At 33.3% G+C, this 21102-nt stretch overlaps 1 protein-coding gene across 2 annotated transcripts in view; it reads right to left on the bottom strand.

The window, feature by feature from the left end:
- The window catches only part of Gb (solute carrier family 7 member genderblind), a 128597-nt gene that overhangs the window by 11511 nt on the left and 95984 nt on the right, over positions 1-21102 (bottom strand). For both annotated transcript variants that reach the window (XR_014437694.1, XM_083093538.1), the window contains 5 exons: positions 4389-4514; positions 4148-4292; positions 972-1095; positions 687-887; positions 357-506 (listed from right to left, as the gene is read on the bottom strand). Coding sequence is in view for 1 of the 2 variants with exons in the window: in XM_083093538.1 (XP_082949664.1) it covers positions 357-506; positions 687-887; positions 972-1095; positions 4148-4292; positions 4389-4514 (746 nt within the window). In the remaining variant the exon portion in view is untranslated. The remainder of the gene's footprint in view (positions 1-356; positions 507-686; positions 888-971; positions 1096-4147; positions 4293-4388; positions 4515-21102) is intronic.

The raw sequence follows: 21102 nt of genomic DNA on the forward strand, positions 1-21102 counted from the left end.
TACTTTATATAACCCATCCGAGTCCTTCCCCTGCCGCAATCAATTGCTTACACCTCTTTCTTTATACACACACAAAATATACTCCTTTTCCATTCCTTTCTCAAAAAGATTCATATGGATGCTTTTTGTAGTAACTTTGTATATCATCCAAATTTCTACAAATGTACTATGCTTTTGCTTAATTTTCAAAATGTTTCCTAAATCTCATGAATTTCTTAATAATCTTATCCTACTCAGGTCAAAATGTACAAAAAACATTGTTTCTCTTATTTACATTTTTGGAAGCCAAAATTGGCCCTTTTTAACATCCTCTTTTATATTTTATATCTGTAAAATAATAAATGTAAAATAATTACTTTTATCGGTCGTTCCATATTAGGTCTTTTATAACGCAACCATAAAATTCCAGCCACAGAGATCATAATGAAAAATGATTCTACTATACTGCAATATGGAATCAGTACAAATATATCACTTGTACATAACATTATGAGAGATAAAATACACTGTAAATACAAATAAGATTAAGTCATAAACTTATTCAACTATTTAATCTAAAAGAATATTTCATTTTTTACTTTTAACGTTATAATCATATATGATTGCTATAAGTAAGCATATCTATAAAGGAAGAATTTTAAAATTTTAACCAATTTAATTAGAAAAAATATAATTAATGTATATACCAGAAATATTAAAGCAGGTGTAGGTGTGAGTCTGGACATGTTAATATGGCTCAACATTGAGGGGAAGTGACCATTTCTGGCACCGACAAAGCACATCCTAGACGATGTCATAATATGAACGCTCAGTCCTCCAAAGGCAGATACAGCTACCATTACAGGTATTATCCATGCCATGTATCCAAGAAGTTGATTGCCGAAAGTCTAATGTAAATATTGAATTTTATACGGAATATCTGATATTGCAACTCTAGTTGATACATTGTTATACTATACAAAAATACTTACTACAGCGATGGCATTAGAAGCAATCATAGCAGTAGGTGTTACAACCGTTAAATAAGCAATATTCGCCATAACATATATCAAGGTCACCAATGGCAGTGATATATATATCGCGCGTGGTAGATTTCTAACAATAAGAAATCATTCAATTATTAACTCAACGAAGAACATAATTAGTACATAAAAAGGCGGAAAAGAATAGGTCTAACAAGAACGCATTGAATAAATGCATATATCGTGTCAAAATTTTAATAATACTGAACATTTCAGTCCTTCCTTTGATCATCTTCAATGTATAAGGATAAGTAACATATTGAGAAGGTGTTAGATTTATATTTAAAAAAAATTGAGACGAATAATCAAATCATATATAACAGGAAGAGGGAGAAAAAAATAAGCATATACGCAGGACATTTAAATTTTTATTAACTTTTCAATAATCGTTGCATATGTGTGATGAATATTCAAAATCCCTAAAAACACCTTTTTAAAAAAAAGGTAAAAAAAGGCACCAAGTTCATGTACTAATTGCATCTAACTGTTGTCTTGTCTACAAAAATAGTGATATATAAAAATTGCGCCAACTAAGGGTAAAAATTTGTACAAGATAAATAGAAGTACAAGGGAGAAAACTTGTACAAGTGAACTTGTACAAATTAATATAAAACAAAGGAGTAAAAAAAAATTTTAATTAAAAATCTTGGCGCTGCCAATTTTATTAGTATATTGTTCAGCTTAAGTCTAAATCTCCAAATATAAATCAATATAAATTAATTAAAGAAATTAAGTCATTAAATTTAAATGTTAGGCTATAAATTAAAATTAATAATTAGAATATGTTCCAATTTTTTAAATATATATTTAATTGGAATATGTGCCAATTCTATTGGCAGCGCCGTTTTTTTAATTAAAATTTTTTTACTCCTTTGTTTTATATTAATTTGTACAAGTTAACTTATACAAGTTTTCTTCCTTGTACTTCTATTTATCTTGTACAAATTTTTATCCTTAGTTGGCGCAATTTTTATATATCACTATTTTTATAGACAAGACAACAGTTAGATGCAATTAGTACATGAACTTGGCGCCTTTTTTTACCTTTTCTTTAAAAAAGTAAGTTTTTAGGGATTATATCACTTCTTACTTGTTTTAGGGATTATATCACTTCTCACTTTAGTAATATTTTATAATTTGGGGTTACAGATATTATATTAAAAAGAATATATGTACGCACGCACGCACGCACACGTATATTTCTTAATATACAGGGTGTATAAAAAGTACCGGGACGGTGAAATATCTCGAAAACTAAGCATTTCAGAAAAAAATGTTTCAGATAAAAGTTGTAGGATTTCAAAAGATCTATTTACTGGCGCTATGAGTTTAACCTTGGGTTGCGTCGCCAAGGTCAGAGCAAGGTGACATAGAATTTTCTAAATGGGACCCTCTATTTTTTATTGTATATTCTTATAGCCCTTCTTCAGATCTTTTCAAAATACTATGATTAAGTTAGTTTTCATTAAGAACTTTCCGAGTTATGAGGCTTGAAATAATTTCTTAATTTTACATAAACCGTAAAATGTCTTGTAAAATATTCATTTTTCGATTACTTTACCTTAATACTTTTATGTACAAAATAATGAGAGGAATCTATTTGTGTAAAGAAAACACATAGTTGTTTTTAAGAAAAAATATGGAATTGTTAATTGCAAATTATATATTTTTTCTTCAAAACAACTATGTGTTTTCTTTACACCAGTTGATTCCTCTCATTATTTTGTACGTAAAAGTATTAAGGTAAAATAATCGAAAAATGAATATTTTACAAGATATTTTACGGTTTATGTAAAATTAAGAAATTATTTCAAGCCTCATAACTCAAAAAGTACTTAACGAAAAGGTACTTAATTATAGTGTTTTAGAAAGCTCTCGAGATAAGCTACAAGAATATGCAATGACAAATAGTAGGTTCCATTTAAGAAATTGAAGGTGACCTTCATGTGACCTTCAAATAACTCTTCAAGGTCAAACCAATGATACCATCTTATGGCCCCCTCGAAACCATAAAACTTTTGTCTGAAACATTTTTCTCTAAAATGCTTTGTTTCCGAAATAATTGCGTGCGTTAATTAAAATGACTCACCCTGTATATATATATATATATATATATATATATATATATATATATATATATATATATATACAGGGTGAGTCATTTTATATATATATATATATATATATATATATATATATATATATATATATATATATATATATATATATAATATGTATATTTTTATTATATGTATACTTTTATTATATTATATATATTTATATTTAGTTTGTAAAATAGATATTTATTATTTACCTTGCGCTCCAATTATCTTTACTGGCTCTTACTTGCCAATTTTTAATTAATATTTTAATTATTTATTATTTAACTTGCACTTTATTACTTGTCACTACTCAAAATGCGGTTAATGACATATATGTCACTAATGACACATGTCATTAATATCGCAGAGCGCCGCTAGCGCAATCTTCTGTCGAGAGTAGCAACAGTACATTTTATCTTTCTATGTTGTATACATGTTGATGATGACGGTGATAAAGACGTTTGTTAAATGAAAATTTCAATATTTCGACTTTGCGTTATGATATCTCCGTTTATATATCACGTAGCACAAAAATAAAGACACTTTTTTATATAATTCAAACTCGCTCTATCGATTAAGCCTAGTAAGAATTCGATCCGTTCAGCCGTTATTGAAATTCGTAATCTGAGTTACTCTCAACTGTCCGACTCGCGTATAAATACACGGAGTGCCTCGCTAATGCTTCGCATGAACTTGACGCGAGAACTACCGTGTCTCTTGATATTTGTTTATCGATTAAAATTATCTTTTCTGACTCATAAATAATGAAAATGGTCCAAAAGAAGATTCCAAATTCATTATTATTAAATTTTTACATAACATAGGTGCATTTATTCCCTGCATTTGACTTTTATTAACCTTATTCTTTTTCGCTTTTTATATTCAATATATCAGAGCTTTTTTGTTTTTACTTTTGTTTTTACTAATTAATTTAATTAAATATTTTAATTAATACATTTCACAGCTTTCATTTTTCTTTATATAGTATTGGGAAAAATCTATTTCATAGAATAAATAACTTACATATAAGGATCTCTCAATTCCTCCGTCATGAAATTCAAATAATTCCATCCTGAGTAAGAAAATATTCCGGAATAAAAGGCCACAGCAATTTTACCAGGATCAGTATTCGTATTTTCAAAAATATTTTCAAAATTTTCTGTATGTCCTAATTAATATAACAAACTTTGATTAACATAAAATATGTTATCAACATAAAATATATGTATGTCAAAATATGCTTATGATTTATTAAAACACTTACCCATGCAAAGCCAGATTAACCCAGCTATAATAATAACCGTCAGTGCTCCGATTTTAGCAAACATAAATATATTCTGCATCTTAGAAGTCTCTTTCACGCCGTAACAATTGATGAATGTAAGAAAGCCTATAAATATAATATATATTCCATTTTATATTCACATTTTATATTCCATTTTTATATTCCATTTTTATATTCCATTTTATATACAGTGACCGGCAAAAATAAAAAGCCACCTTATCTATAAAACTGATTTGATTCAAAAAAGTAAAAAAAGATTTATTATAAAGTTTTTTATAACTAAAACTGAAAATTTATTAATTAATTTAATGTTTTTAATTGAAAAGAAATCATTTTTTATTTAATACTGTATTTATTTCTATATAATCATTTATTTAAGAGTGACAAAATAAAAAAGCCAGTTAAGGTAACATAGTATTACGATTTAAAAAACAACAATATTATTTTAATTAATAATTAATATGATTTCCTTTAGTCTCAATTACTTTTTGCAGTCTTCTTGGTATACTTTCAATTAAATTTTTTAAATGTTGTGGGTCCAAATTCTCCCAGGCTAGTTGTAATGCTTCAAAATAAGAATTCTTGTTAGTTACTCCGCTTTTATTAATCCTATTATCCAAAATTGCCCACAGATTTTCGATAGGGTTCAAATCTGGAGACTGCGGAGGCCATTCAAGTTGTTTAATCCGGCAGGAACGAAAAAAAGCTTGACTTTTCTTTGCTGTGTGTTTCGGGTCGTTATCTTGTTGGAAGATAAAATTATCTTCTAGTCCGAGTTTCAACAAAGACTCCTCCAAATTTTCATTTATTATATCAATGTAGACATCTGCTGTCATAATTCCGTCAATTTTGGCAAGATTTCCCACTCCTGCCCATGAGAAACATCCCCAGACTAAAATATTTCCTCCGCCATGCTTTACAGTTTTCTGAATATGATGATCTTGAAGCTCTTCTCCGTGTTTTCTCCAGACTCTAATCCGCTTCTTTTGTCCAAATAACTCGAATTTGCTTTCATCTGTCCATAAAATATTTTTCCAGAAGTCCAATGACATATTTGCATACTTCCGAGCAAATTGCAAACGTTTTTTCTTATTGATGACGCTAATGAAAGGTTGTTTACGTGCAAACCGGCTGTGTAAATTTGCTTCATTGAGTCTTCGACGTACAGTGCGGTCAGAAACAGTAAGATAAATGTTTTCCTGAATTTCTCTAACAGTAATCTTTGGGTTTTTCTTAACTTCACGGATTATTTTCATATCCTCCCGCTTGGATGTTGCTCGTTTTCGGCCTCTTCCGATTCTATCTGCCACCGATCCAGTTGATTGAAATTTTCTTCTGATCTGTTCTACTGCTCCTCTACTTACTTCATAATTTTTGGCTATATTCCGTTGGGAAAGACCTTTTTGAATATCTCGCACAATTAAGTTTCGAACTTGTGTTGTAATTGATCTTCCTCCCATTTTTGACCGCGAATTTTGTGTAATAATCGAGGTAAGCCAATGTTGCAAAAATGATTAACAACAACGTGAGCGCAATAACATGAACATGTTGACATGACAACCAAACAAAATATTATACATATTATATCGAACAAATCTGAATGGCTTTTTTATTTTGTCAATATAATAAACAGCAATATTTAATAAATATAAATAAAACTGAAAAGTAAAAAATAATTTATGTGACTGTAACATAAAATTTTAAAATAAATAATAAATGCTTTTTCTTTCATCAATGAAAATCACATTGTTTTAATATTTTTACTCTTTCATTAAGCAAAACAGTATAACTAGGAAAATGGCTTTTTATTTTTGCCGGTCACTGTATATATTACATTTTATATACATGCACGCATTGTATTTTAATATATAAAGAGAGTATATTTCATTTAAAATAAAACATTAAAATATCTAAAAAATATTTTAGACAAAAATTGTTTAAAATTGTTTTCCTCCAAAGAGAGATATAAGATGCAGCATTTATTTTGATATTGGGCTATGCTAAGATAATATTAAAATCATTTTAATTTTTAAATCTTAAACAGGACACCATATTTTTTATTCTACATTGAACTGACCTCGATAGTTGTTTGCAAAATGATATAGTTAAGTCCCTTTTGATTAAGATCTTTCCGAGTTATGAATTTTCATTTTATATACACATCTGACCTCACATACATCCTTACTACCTCATCACATACTATCTTTACTTGGAACTATCACTGTCACATACTATCTTTACTTGGAAACTATAGAAAAATTTATTTTCCTATGGTGTCTATATGCTCTACTTGGCCAACAAGCGGCAGAATCCATCTATGGCAACGGTATCAACGCATCCTATGTGTAGAGAATTCACATATTTTTCAGCTCAACAAATAATTGCTAGAAAATATTTGTGGACTAAAAATATGTGAGGCGCAAGTGGCTGGATCGGAAATCGAACTCGAGTTTTTCTTTTGTTTTCCACGCAACTGCTCTAAATCACTGAGCTATCCAGACCTCAATGAGCTATGCGCTGCTATTTAACAGTTACATATGATTTCAGAACGATATTGAAATCTCGCTCAATGGATGTAATGCAGATTGCCACGGAGAATTTCTAAGTAATTGCTGATCAAATGAGCTAAAAAATAAATTTTTCTGAATTACGTACAAGACAGGAACTTTTCTTGGTTAAGCTAAGTAAATATCTCAATTCGAGATTTCTAATTAATAGAGATTTCTAGTAATCCAGTAAAGATAGAGATATATGTGGGAGGAGGTCAGACGTGTCTATACGCCCATTTGGTCAACGAGCGACAGAATCCATCCATAGCAACGGCATCGACGCATATTCTGTGAAGAGAGCATTCACACACTTTTCAGCCTAACGAATAATTGCTAAAAAACAATATTCGTGGACTAGAAAAATATGTGAGGTGTAAGTGGCTGGATCGAAGCCGAGTCTTTCGCTTTCCGGGCAACTGCTCTAGACCACTGAGCTATCCAGATCTCACACCTAATGCTGCTTTTTAACACAGTGATATGCGACTCCAGAGCGATGTTGGTATCTTGCTCGATGGATGTAATGCCGATTGCCACGGAGGATTCTTGAAAGCTCGCTCGCTGACCAAATAAGTGCCGGTGGAGGTATTCCCGTGCACTGTATGTTGGCTTCCAACTGGCCTTCCATAAGAAACGGTATCGACGAGCACAACGCCGTAAAGTGACCACATCCCTCAAGATCCTTCTAGTAAATAATAATATCCCCATTGTGCCAATAACAGTGGCAGATGGACCCTAAATAGGGCCGTGGCAAGTCTCCAGAAAATTAGAATTTATATAATTGCGATTTTCTCATAAACAAAGGCCTGTGCATTCAAATCCTTTTACAGTTTTGTTACACCAAACCTCCCCATTCTAATGAGTTATGACTCATTCCATTTGGTATTTCGTACTTCTTGCCATCTCCTTGAGAGTCTTTCGCTTGGTGGACGATTGCTCTTATCATTGAGCTATTTAAATCTCACATCCCGATATTTCTCAACTTATATAGACAAATGAGAAACATTATTTCTAAAAAGAGAAATTTTCAACAAACTAAATTGAATGTTATAAAAATATCTATAGATGACAGTATTCAATATCCTTTCAAAATCAACTTTATTCTTTTTATTTTATATAAAATTAATAATTTAAAAAATATTATTTGTTTGATATTGTGTATTTTGTAATCGAACAGAACAAAATTAGAAAGTAATAATATCAAAATCTAACCTAACCTTAATCCTGCAGAACCCTCTCCTTACTAAGAATCCTTACTAATCAATACGTATAAATCTAACAGTTTTTCTAAATTCCAAGGTAGATGAAAATCAATTGTTGCGTTAGAATCCTTGAAGGTCATTTCCTTTCCTCATTCCTCTTCTTTCAAAAAGTTCTATTTCTTCTAAATAATATATATAATTATACTATATACAGAGTATCCCATTTTAACGTAGACAGCAAAATATCTCGGAGTAAGCTTTATCGAAAAAAATGTTACAAATAAAAGTTTTTGCCAGCATCTTATGTCTCTCTTGAAACCATATCAAGCGACATGGTAGCGTAAGTACATAAAAAAACTGGATCCGAGCATTGAGAGTCACTGTTCGCGATGCAGCGCTATGAAGTAGCTTATGTAGAATTTTGTGTCTAATAATAAACTTTCGATTAAGATATTTCAGAAACTAAAGACGTAATAAAAAATCTAACGGCACTTTTATATACACTCGTCAAAGAATTATCGCAACACGCAATTAATATTAAAATTTCACCTAAATTCAAATAAGCGTATCTCCGCGAAAAATTATCGCATTTGAAAAAATTTTTTTTTGTTTTAAAGGGTAAAGTCTCCACTTTAAGAAACTTTCGTTAAATTTTGATTTCATTCTCTCTCCCTCTCTTCATCCCTTTAAAAGTAAGGACGTGTTTTTTTTTTCAAAAAATTGCAAAGTTTGACGAACTCTACGGGGTGTACTAAATTTTTTTCGTCAATATCATCATAACTATCATAAAATATGGACTTTTCTTTACAAGTTTAAAAAAAAATTGAAGCCCGTGCGATTTTCTTTCGCGGAGTTACGGCGTATCAAAATTATCTATGCATTTTTGTGCAACCGCCAACATTTGTATTAACCGATGGGCACCACGGGGAGGTTGTTGATCGGATTTTGCCCATCATGTGTGTGTGTGTGTGTGTGTGTGTGTGTGTGTGTGTGTGTGTGTGTGTGTGTGTGTGTGTGTGTGTGTGTGTTGGAAAAGGGATGTATGTTGTATGTATTTAAAAATGTGTATTTCCGCCTTGTCTTCGGATGACCTCTTGCAGGCGCTCACGCATATTAATGCAAGCTCTAATTGTGGCCTGCGGAATTTCGAACCAAATTCGCTGTAGAGCTGCTTCCAATTGCTGGAGATTGGTTGGCTGCCTCTCCAAATCACGCAGCCTTCTTGCCATTATATCCCACAGATGTTCGATGGGATTTAAATCCGGGCTCATCGCTGGATGTGGTAACACCTCGATGTTGTTTTCTTCGAAGAAGTCAACTGTAATCCTGGCAGTGTGTGGGCGAGCATTATCTTGCATTAGAATGAAATTGCGCCCCATTTGACGACGCATCGGAATTATGTGAGGACGCAAAATTTCCTCCACATAGCGTATCGCTGTCATTCCGGGAGGTGGTACAATTACGAGATTTGTGCGTCTATGTGTGGATATTCCACCCCATACCATAATTGAACCACCACCAAATGCTCGAACAGGTTCGACGCAATTCTCTTCAAAACGGTGTCCCTGACGACGCCAAACACGAACTCTTCTGTCAGAACCGAAGAGGCAAAATCGCGACTCGTCAGTGAACAATACGTTGTTCCATTGTCTTGCAGTCCAGTTCTGATGACTGCGTGCATATTGTAAACGATTACGTCGATGAGCCACAGACAACATTGGTACTTGAGCACGAACTCGCGAACTGAAGTTTCTTTCGTGCAGACGATTCCTGTTTGTTTGATCGCTTATTCGTCTGTACGGCAGAATGTCATTAGCGATTTGTCGCGCAATTATTACTGGATTTTGTATTGCCGCGTTTACGATGAGACGATCTTCTCGAGCTGATGTTGCTCGTCTTCGACCTTGTCCTCTTCTCCGACGAAATCCGCCTGTTTCTTCATAACGAGCCCAAACTCGAGAGATTGAGGCCCGATGCACACCCATTCGCCTTGCAACATGTGCCTGACTTGCCCCTTCTTCCAAAAGAGCAATAATTTGCGCACATTGATTTTCGTTTAAACGAGGCATTTTTGTTTCCCGAATGAACAACACAGTGTTTTTAATACTATGAAGTTTTGTACGTACTGAAGTAAGTACAGTACATAACTTCACAGTGTATACTGTGTGAACTTCAGTATTGTGAAGTTATGTACTGTAAGAACTTCAGTACTGTGAAATTATGTACTGTAAGTACTTACTTCAGTACGTACGAAACTTCACAGTATTAAAAATACTGTTGTTCATTCGGAAAACAAAAATTCTTCGTTTAAACGAAAATTAGGGGTGGAATATCCACATATAAACGCACAAATCCCGTAATTTTATTACCTCCCGGAATGACAGCGATACGCTATGTGGAGTGGTCCCCGTGGTGCCCATCGGTTAATACAAATGTTGGCGGTTGCACAAAAATGCATAGATAATTTTGATACGCCGTAACTCCGCGAAAGAAAATCGCACGGGCTTCAATTTTTTTTTAAACTTGTAAAGAAAAGTCCATATTTTATGATAGTTATGATGATATTGACGAAAAAAATTTAGTACACCCCGTAGAGTTCGTCAAACTTTGCAATTTTTTGAAAAAAAAAACACGTCCTTACTTTTAAAGGGATGAAGAGAGGGAGAGAGAATGAAATCAAAATTTAACGAAAGTTTCTTAAAGTGGAGACTTTACCCTTTAAAACAAAAAAAAAATTTTTCAAATGCGATAATTTTTCGCGGAGATACGCTTATTTGAATTTAGGTGAAATTTTAATATTAATTGCGTGTTGCGATAATTTTTTTGACGAGTGTATAATGTGAATACAAGCTTTCGATTGAGACCAATTTGAATAAAATCGGTGCAAATCATTCCCGAGAAATGATGATCGCATATCAAAACTGACATTTTTCGTTTTCCATTTTCATCATTTTTAAGTTCAGACTCACGTATGCTCACGCACACATGCAAAGTATGTTTTATTCCTCAGGACGCGTTTGCTGATATAAGATTATTCGCTCGAGTTTACAAATGCACCTTAAGAAATAAGATTATTTGTGTATATCTGCGTGTATACATGTGATAGATGCGTATGTCTATGCATATATGTGAGATTAATTTATCGTATAGTAATTTTCAAAAACCATCTAAGGTGAAATTTAATACCTTAGAAACGATAGATGTATCACAAAAGTATAAAATATGTACCGTTAGGTAAGACTTCTAGTAAGACTAATTTATCATACAATATCTATTTTTAAAAACCACTCCTTGGAATAAACTCTAATATTATGAAAATAATGCGTCACAAAAATACGGCACTTATGCTCTTGCTTAAAGTTCCTACGACTAACTTGTCCTATAGTAACAACTTTCAAAAACCACCCCTTGGACCTATGTGAACCTGGAACCCGACTTTACAAAAATTAAAAATTAATAATGTAGTTCGTTTGTACTTCGTTTGTACCTGTTTGTACCGCACTTTATTTCATTTGTACCTCAAAGAGCAAAAAGATACAAAATGTTCAAAAAATGGCTAGAACCCCACTTTAAGATATTTTAATTTCATTAACGCCATTCGATAGAGAATCGTTTGTACCCGTTTATACCTTTTTTCATTTCGTTTGTACCTCAAAGGGACCGGAAGTACAGCATTTTCAAAATATGCTCAAGAGGTAATCTCGTCATTTTTTGAGATATCGCAAAACGGCCGACGGGGTTCGAAAGAGAATCGTTTGTACCCGTTTGTACCTCTTTTCATTTCGTTTGTACCTCAAAGGAACCGGAAGTACAGCATTTTCAAAATATGCTCAAGAGGTAATCTCGTCATTTTTTGAGATATCGCAAAACGGCCGACGGGGTTCGAAAGAGAATCATTTGTATCTGTTTGTACCTCTTTTCATTTCGTTTGTACCTCAAAGGGACCGGAAGTACAGCATTTTCAAAATATGCCCAAGGGGTAATTTCGTCATTTTTTGAGATATCGCAGAACAGCCAACGGAGTTCGATAGAGAATCGTTTGTACCCGTTTGTACCTCTATTCATTTCGTTTGTACCTCAAAGGAACAGGAAGTACAGCATTATCAAAATATGCCCAAGGGGTAATTTCATCATATATATATATATATATATATATATATATATATATATATATATATGCAGGGCGATCCTGAAAAACGTTATGTCTTTAAAATGACGTAATCCTGACACCATTCTAAGACAATTTTTCCTTTACCAAAATTTGATTTGAAGCGTAGTTTTTGAATTATGAGCAAAAATAGTTAGTAAATCACGCGTCGGGTACAGAAGGCAGGCAGGAGCGGCGCGGCGTGCCGCGAGCGCGGGCGCAGCTGACCGCCCGACGGGTGATTATCACCGCATGAGTCGCTAACTATTTTATCTTATAACATAAAATTATGCTTTAAATAAAATTTTGGTAAAGAAGAAAATGTCTTAGAATTACGTCAGAAATACGTGTTCCTTAAAATAACGTTATTTTAATAATGAAAAGTTGTTCCGGATCGCCGGCCGTCCGACGTTGCAATCAGCTGATTGCTACACGCGATGTGTGTATGACGGAGTGTGTGCGTAAGAGAGAGAGAGAAAGAGAGAGAAAGAGAGAGAGAGAGGGAGGGTAGGAGGGACAGACATTCATACACACGCACGCACTTTTTTTCTCGCTCTCTTTCTCTCTTTTACGCAACACTCATACACTCTCTCATTCAGTCTCTCACTCACACTCTCTCGGCCACTCACTCACTCACTCACACTCTCTCGGTCACTCACTCACTCACTCACCTGCTTACTCACTTGCTCACTCACCTTGTAGCAGCGTAGCGAATCTTCATGCTATGTATTGTTGTTATCTGCTGCACGGTTATGATTGCTAGAGATGCGCGACACATCGAAATTTTTTCGATTATTAGTCTCACACTCGATTGACACAATACAGATTACACGATAACGAGTTTACTGTTTATTCACTCACTATTGATTTATCAATACCAAAAATTACTTTCAAAGAAACGCGACACGCGACATCTAACAAACGACTTGCGCGTGGCGCGTGATTGACGCGAGATAAGACGAACGATCGGCTAAAACCTTCGCATTGCGAATGCGGTAGAAAACATGAAACGTATAATGACATACTTAAAAAATTAATTATTTATTATAAATAATAACTATTTCTAATTATAATAAATAATTATTATTTTAAAAAGCATGTGTTGTACGTTATTACGTTTTCGAAATTATTGCGTTCACGATGCGAAGATTTAAGTCAATCGCAAGAATAATGTAATTAAAATTACATTATTCTTGCGATTGACTTAAATCTTCGCATCGTGAATGCAATAATTTCGAAAACGTAATAACGTACAACACATGCTTTTTAAAATAATAATTATTTATTATAGTTAGAAATAGTTATTATTTATAATAAATAATTAATTTTTTAAGTATGTCATTATACGTTTCATGTTTTCTACCGCATTCGCAATGCGAAGGTTTTAGCCGATCGTTCGTCTTATCTCGCGTCAATCACGCGCCACGCGCAAGTCGTTTGTTAGATGTCGCGTGTTGCGTTTCTGGCAACATAACTCTTGTGTTAAGGAGCGGTCATACTTCTCTATTGGCTAGTCTGCATAGATTTCGGATAATTCCTTCCCCTAACTGCCTGGTCTGTGATGAGGAAGAATCCGCAAACCACATTTTTTGGAAATGTGCTCGATTCGAATCGCAAAGAAAAATTTTAATTGAGAGCCTGATAGGATCCCTCCTAGAATTGAGATAAAAGTAGCTCCATTGGAAGGGGAAATGTCTTCCCCTTCCAATGGAGCTACTTTTATCTCAATTGGATGGGGATGTGGAAGTGATCTCCGCATTACACAAATTTATCATAAGTATTGATTTTAATATCTAATGTATATTGTAATTTCATATTGTTTATGTATTTTCTATTAATTTTTAATAATAATTTTAGTTTTAGTTTTAATTTTAAGTTGTAATTATACTACGGCTTTACACTGCCTTTCTCGCCTTCTTGAGCTCACTTAATTTATGTTTTAGAGTTGACCTTATATCTAGCAGTTCGATACTATTTTCTTTTGTTAACCCGAAATCTAATTATTATTTCTGGACTTGACTATTATTAGGTATTATGTGAACTAGTCATTTAGGCATTCATAGGGGAGCGCAATTTTGAGTATTTATTCTAAGTATTGACACTAATTTTAATTTATATTCAATTTGAATTTTTTTTATTCGATTCGCAATTTTTATTCCCTAGTGCCGTGGATATTATTCTCTGATATAGAATTAATCTCTAATAGTTATTAAGCTTAGGCTATTAATAGATATAAAATTCTGTAACAATAAGCTAAGTTAAGTTCTTGACTATGTGCCTTAGTCATCCATGAGATTTGTATTTGGCGCGCAACTCTGTGCTGTGACACTGTGATATAAAATACTCCCCTCCATTGCTGTATGGTCATGTGACCAGGGCTGACTTTTGCTCAATAAAAAAAAAAAAAAAAAATAACTCTTGTGGTCGCGCAGTCTCCGCGGTCCGTCGCTTCGCGTCGAGTCATGTGCTGTTTGCATTCGCGTTTCTTTGAAAGTAATTTTTGGTATTGATAAATCAATAGTGAGTGAATAAACAGTAAACTCGTTATCGTGTAATCTGTATTGTGTCAATCGAGTGTGAGACTAATAATCGAAAAAATTTCGATGTGTCGCGCATCTCTAGCAATCATAACCGTGCAGCAGATAACAACAATACATAGCATGAAGATTCGCTACGCTGCTACAAGGTGAGTGAGCAAGTGAGTAAGCAGGTGAGTGAGTGAGTGAGTGACCGAGAGAGTGTGAGTGAGTGAGTGAGTGGCCGAGAGAGTGTGAGTGAGAGACTGAATGAGAGAGTGTATGAGTGTTGCGTAAAAGAGAGAAAGAGAGCGAGAAAAAAAGTGCGTGCGTGTGTATGAATGTCTGTCCCTCCTACCCTCCCTCTCTCTCTCTTTCTCTCTCTCTCTTACGCACACACTCCACCATACACACATCGCGTGTAGCAATCAGCTGATTGCAACGTCGGACGGCCGGCGATCCGGAACAACTTTTCATTATTAAAATAACGTTATTTTAAGGAACACGTATTTCTGACGTAATTCTAAGACATTTTCTTCTTTATCAAAATTTTATTTAAAGCATAATTTTATGTTATAAGATAAAATAGTTAGCGACTCATGCAGTGATAATCACCCGTCGGGCGGTCAGCTGCGCCCGCGCTCGCGGCACGCCGCGCCGCTCCTGCCTGCCTTCTGTACCCGACGCGTGATTTACTAACTATTTTTGCTCATAATTCAAAAACTACGCTTCAAATCAAATTTTGGTAAAGGAAAAATTGTCTTAGAATGGTGTCAGGAATACGTCATTTTAAAGACATAACGTTTTTCAGGATCGCCCTGTATATACAGGGTGTCCCATTTTAAATAATGACCTCAAATATCTCCCGAATAATACGTTTTACAGAAAAATATTTCAGACAAAAGTTGTATGGTTTCGAGGGGGCCATAAGATGGTATCATTGGTTTGACCTTGAAGAGTCATTTGAAGGTCACGTGAAGGTCACTTCAATTTTTTTAAATGGAACACCCTATATATTTTCGCACATTCTTGTAGCTCATCTCGAGAGCTTTCCAAAACACTATAATTAAGTTAGTTTTCATTAAGTACTTTCCGAGTTATGAGGCTTGAAATAATTTCTTAATTTTACATAAACCGTAAAATATCTTGTAAAATATTCATTTTTCGATTATCTTACCTTAATACTTTTATGTACAAAATAATGAAAGGAATCAATTGGTGTAAAGAAAACACATCATTGTTTCGAAAAAAAAAATGTAATTGTTAATTGCCGTTTATTTACCGAAATCTTTTTCATTAGGTTTCTAAACTCATTTCTAAAAGTTCATTTATATTCCTTCATACAATCTCTAGCGGGAACCTATCTTATTTTGTACATACAAAGCAAATATTGTTACGATTTGACCCCAGAAGCAGGTAAAAAACTGTAATTTTTCAATTTTTTCTTAATTTTTAACATAAAATCAGGAGGTTCCCGCTTTGTTTCTGTATGTACTTTAATCGTGGAGGAGCATTTATTATTCTGTGCAATTAATAAAATGATTTCGGATAAAAATAAAATATGACATTTTATCGGTAAAACAGGACTCCGGCATCCCCTTAAGAGGATGCCGGACATTCCTGTTTTACCCATAAAATGTAATAGACCGAAAACTTTTTATTAGTTGCACGGAATAATAAATACTTCTCCACGATTAAAGTACATATAAAAACAAACCGGGAACCTCCGGATTTTATATAAAAAAACCAAGAAAATTGAAAAATTACAGTTTTTTTATCGGCTTCTAGCGTCAAGTCGTAACAATATTTGCTTAATATAAAAGTTTTGCAGTTTGTATGTGCAAAATAAGATAGCTTCCCGGAAGAGATTGCATGAAGGAATATAAGTGAACTTTCAGAAATGAGTTTAGAAGCCTAATAAAAAAGGTTTCGGTTAATTAGACTTTCGTGCATATGTGTGTGTGCGACATCGAGGCACGAGAGTAAAACAGGCCCGTAGATTAATTGCTCGATATCGAGACAGACGGCGCTAGAATCAGTTTGTGCGACAAGGAGAGACAATCTCGTACCATCCTTCTCTTCCATTTCGCATGTAATAGTATACGTCAGTATACATGTATGCGCACACTAAGGCATTATACTCTTGCGTTTTCTTTCTCGTATTGCGCGTCATAGATACTCGCTGTCGCGCGGCGCCGTAACAATCGTACGCGTAACAAGCTGCGTGAAAACAGCGTTACAACGTGTTACGTGGAAAATATTCTATGTAAGTTATACACAATATATATACACAATATATATATATATATATATATATATATATATACATATATATACAGGGTGTCCTAGACCATACGTACACCCCTTTTCTTTCAAAAACTAAGCATTTTAGAGAAAAACGTTTTCGACAAAAATTGTATGGTTTTGAGGGGAACATAAGATGGTGTCATTGGTTTGACCTTGGATGGCATCGTTAAGGTGAGGTCAAGGACACCTTTAATTTCTTAAATGGAACTACCTAATTTTTATTGCATATTCTTATAGCTTATGTCGAGAGCTTTCCAAAACACTATAATAAAGTATTTTTTCATCAAGTACTTTTCGAGTTATAAGGCTTGAAATAATTTCTTAATTATACATAAACCATACAATATCTAGTAAAATATTCATTTTTCGATTATCTTACCTTAATACTTTTATATGCAAAACAATGAGAGGAATCAATTGATGTAAAGAAAAAACATAGTTGTTTATAAAAAAAAAATAGGTAATTTGCAATTAACAATTACATATTTTTTCTTAAAAACAACTATGTTTTTTTTTTACACCAATTGATTCCTCTCATTATTTTGCATATAGAAGTATTAAGGTAAGATAATCGAAAAATGAATATTTTACTAGATATTTTATGGTTTATGTAAAATTAAGAAATTATTTCAAGCCTCATAACTCGAAAAGTACTCGATGAAGAAATACTTTATTATAGTGTTTTGGAAAGCTCTCGACATAAGCTATAAGAATATGCAATAAAAAATAGGAGGTTCCATTTAAGAAATTAAAGGTGTCCTTGACCTCACCTTAACGATGCCATCCAAGGTCAAACCAATGACACCATCTTATGTTCCCCTCAAAACCATACAATTTTTGTCGAAAACGTTTTTCTCTAAAATACTTAGTTTTTGAAAGAAAAGGGGTGTACGGGTGGTCTAGGACACCCTGTATATACACGTACAGATTATATATTTTACTAGATGCAGTTTGCATATGCGCTCTAGTTATTAATTAAAAAAATACTTATTAAAAAATATTTATCCCAGAGGCGATTTATTCGTGGGTTGGTTGTTTTTAGAAATATTTCATACCAGATGCGGTTTGCATGTGCGATCTGGTTATTAAAATATTTATTTCAGAGGCGATCTATTCGTGAGCTGATTATTTTTTTTTTAAATCCAAAGGCGATCTAATTCGTGTGCTGGTGTAAAAAAATCTAGAGGCGATTTAATTCGTGTGCTGGTTATTCAAAAAAATCCAGAGGCGATTTATTCGTGGGCTGGTTGTTTTTAAAAATATTTTATACCAGATGCGGTTTGCATGTGCGCTGCTCTGGTTATTAAAATATTTATGTCAGAGGCGATCTATTCGTGAGCTGATTATTTTTTTTTAAAATCCAGAGGCGATCTAATTCGTGTGCTGGTGTAAAAAACCTAGAGGCGATTTAATTCGTGTGCTGGTTATTCGAAAAGTCTTCCAGAGGCGATTTAATTCGTGTGCTGGTTATTCGAAAAGTCTTCCAGAGGCAATTTAATTCGTGTTCTGGTTATTCAAAAAAAATCCAGAGGCGATCTAATTTAATTTGTATGCTAGTTATTTAAAAAAAAATTCGAGAAGCGATCTTAATTTGTGTGCTGGTTACTAAAAATGTTTTACACCAGATACGATTTGCATGTACATTCTGGTAGCGAAATTTAAACGAAATTTAATTCAGAGATCATAAAGACACTGCCTCAACTAAAAGGTATATTTGATAAGAATAAAAATCCAGATGAGATGAATCATTGGACCGATTTTTACGCGTCATAAGAGATGATTCTTATTCTGAAAGCGTGCTATATTTCGATAATTCTTATATAATTGCAGCATGTCACATAGCGACAAAAGCTAACAAATTATTGGAGCAAATTATAGTGATTGCTGGCGATTTTTTTTGATGACACCAAGCTTCGAATGTACGATAGCCTACCCGTCTGTACATATGATAAATTGGTGCTTAAAAAAAAATTACTTTCATCGCCGTTGCCTACAAATAATATAATATTTAAAAAGCTTTAACAACCTGATAGCATATGCTGTGAAATTTATGCTGCAGCTTTCGCTACACTACTATAAACTATAGCCTTAGAAGGAAATCCTTGTAAAGAAAAATATTTCAATAATGTGTAAAATGTATGAAGCAACATTTTTTTTTAAATTATAGCAGAAAATTAATTACCTTTTCCAAAATGGTTTCCAAATTATTCATATATCATATTTTACATTTATCATATCTGATCACGATATTCTAATGAATATCGTTACAAAAAGACGCCTCAATCTCGTTTGCATATATCGAAGAGACGAAAAAAATACACATATTATGGTTGCGTCTCACGGGAATGGGCGATGAAGGGGCCCATTATATTATCGATATAAATCTATTATTTCGATGTTTTTGAGGCAAAGAATGTAGTGTGAAAATATTTATAAATATTATTTATAAATTTTACGAATATACATTACATCAAACAATTTGCATAATACATTTTATATTGTTAGTTTTTGATTATATCGATTTAACAAACGTCGTACATAAATTGTAACTTGTAGAAAGTTATATGCAAATATCCTTTTTATTGTATGTATACAAAATGTCGCAGAGTACTATATACAGGGTGATTCTAAATAACTTTATGCTTTTGCAAAAACATAATCTTGACCGAATTCTAAGACAATTTTTCTTTTGGCAAAATTTCGTCCGAAGCTTAGTTTTTGAATTATTAAAGGAAGTAGTTAACGTATGACGGGTCGAATACAAGAGGCAGGCAAGGGTGACGCGATTCACCGTCAGACGCGGGTGCTTACGCGGGGCGCCTGCTGCGATCAGCTGGTCGCTATACACATACAGACAACACATGCGAACACATACATTCTCTCTCTGTCTGTCTGTCTGTCTGTCTGTCTGTCTCTTTCTCTCTCTCTCTCCCCCCCTCTCTCGCTCATTCGCTCACTCACCTGTTTTTTTTTTTTTTTTTTTTTTTTTTACGAGAGAGGGGAAAATGCATTTTATGCATACCCACCGGTCGATCCAGTGAGTTATGTGGGACTCAAGTACCAAGTCGAATTACCAACTCGGTACTCCCTACCCACTAAAAACCCCTCTCTTTTCACGAATTTCCTTTAACACACTGTCCCTCTGACTTCCCGAGATCTGTTTTCACATAACGTCAAAAAATAGTTATTATTACCTTGTTCGATGACTTTTGATGTATTGCTGTAATTGCTTGAAGGAGAAATGAATTTTCCGATAGATCATACGTTCTCAAATTTAACGTAGATATCACGTTGCAAAAGACAAGAAATCCACACTAAATTATTAACTGAAAGTTTTTCTCCTTTCATGAACTGTATTCTTTTATAAACTTTAACGTAATCACATTCATTTACTCACTCGATGAGACGAGAAATTTACTAATGACTCTCACTAATCACTATTAATCACTGTCGAATAATAACTGTTGGCGATTAAAAATCACTCGATGAAAGAAACACGCGCGGACACGTTACTACACGATGCGACGACGCGACAATGCGGCGATAATTACTCGGCGACTGCAAGCAGTTTTTTGTCATGGTAGGTTGCGGTAGGTTAAGGTACTACTGGCGCAATCGAACGCGATCGTGTGTTCGATTGAAGAATGCGGTAAACATAATAAACATTTAACATATTAATATTATTATTATCATGAATGTGTGTGATATCCATACATCGTATATCTATTTAAAAATTAATTAGATTAAATAAGTGTTTTTAAAATATTTATTACTTTTACTATTATCATATAAAATATTAATATTAAATATTTATTTAAGTAATAGTAAAAGTAATAAATATTTTAAAAACACTTATTTAATCTAATTAATTTTTAAATAGATATCATACGATGTATGGATATCACACACATTCATGATAATAATAATATTAATATGTTAAATGTTTATTATGTTTACCGCATTCTTCAATCGAAC

Source organism: Camponotus vicinus, unplaced genomic scaffold (assembly GCF_025532165.1).
Source record: "Camponotus vicinus isolate PSW18456_S1 unplaced genomic scaffold, iyCamVici1.0 SCAF_3, whole genome shotgun sequence".
NCBI lineage: Eukaryota > Metazoa > Arthropoda > Insecta > Hymenoptera > Formicidae > Camponotus > Camponotus vicinus.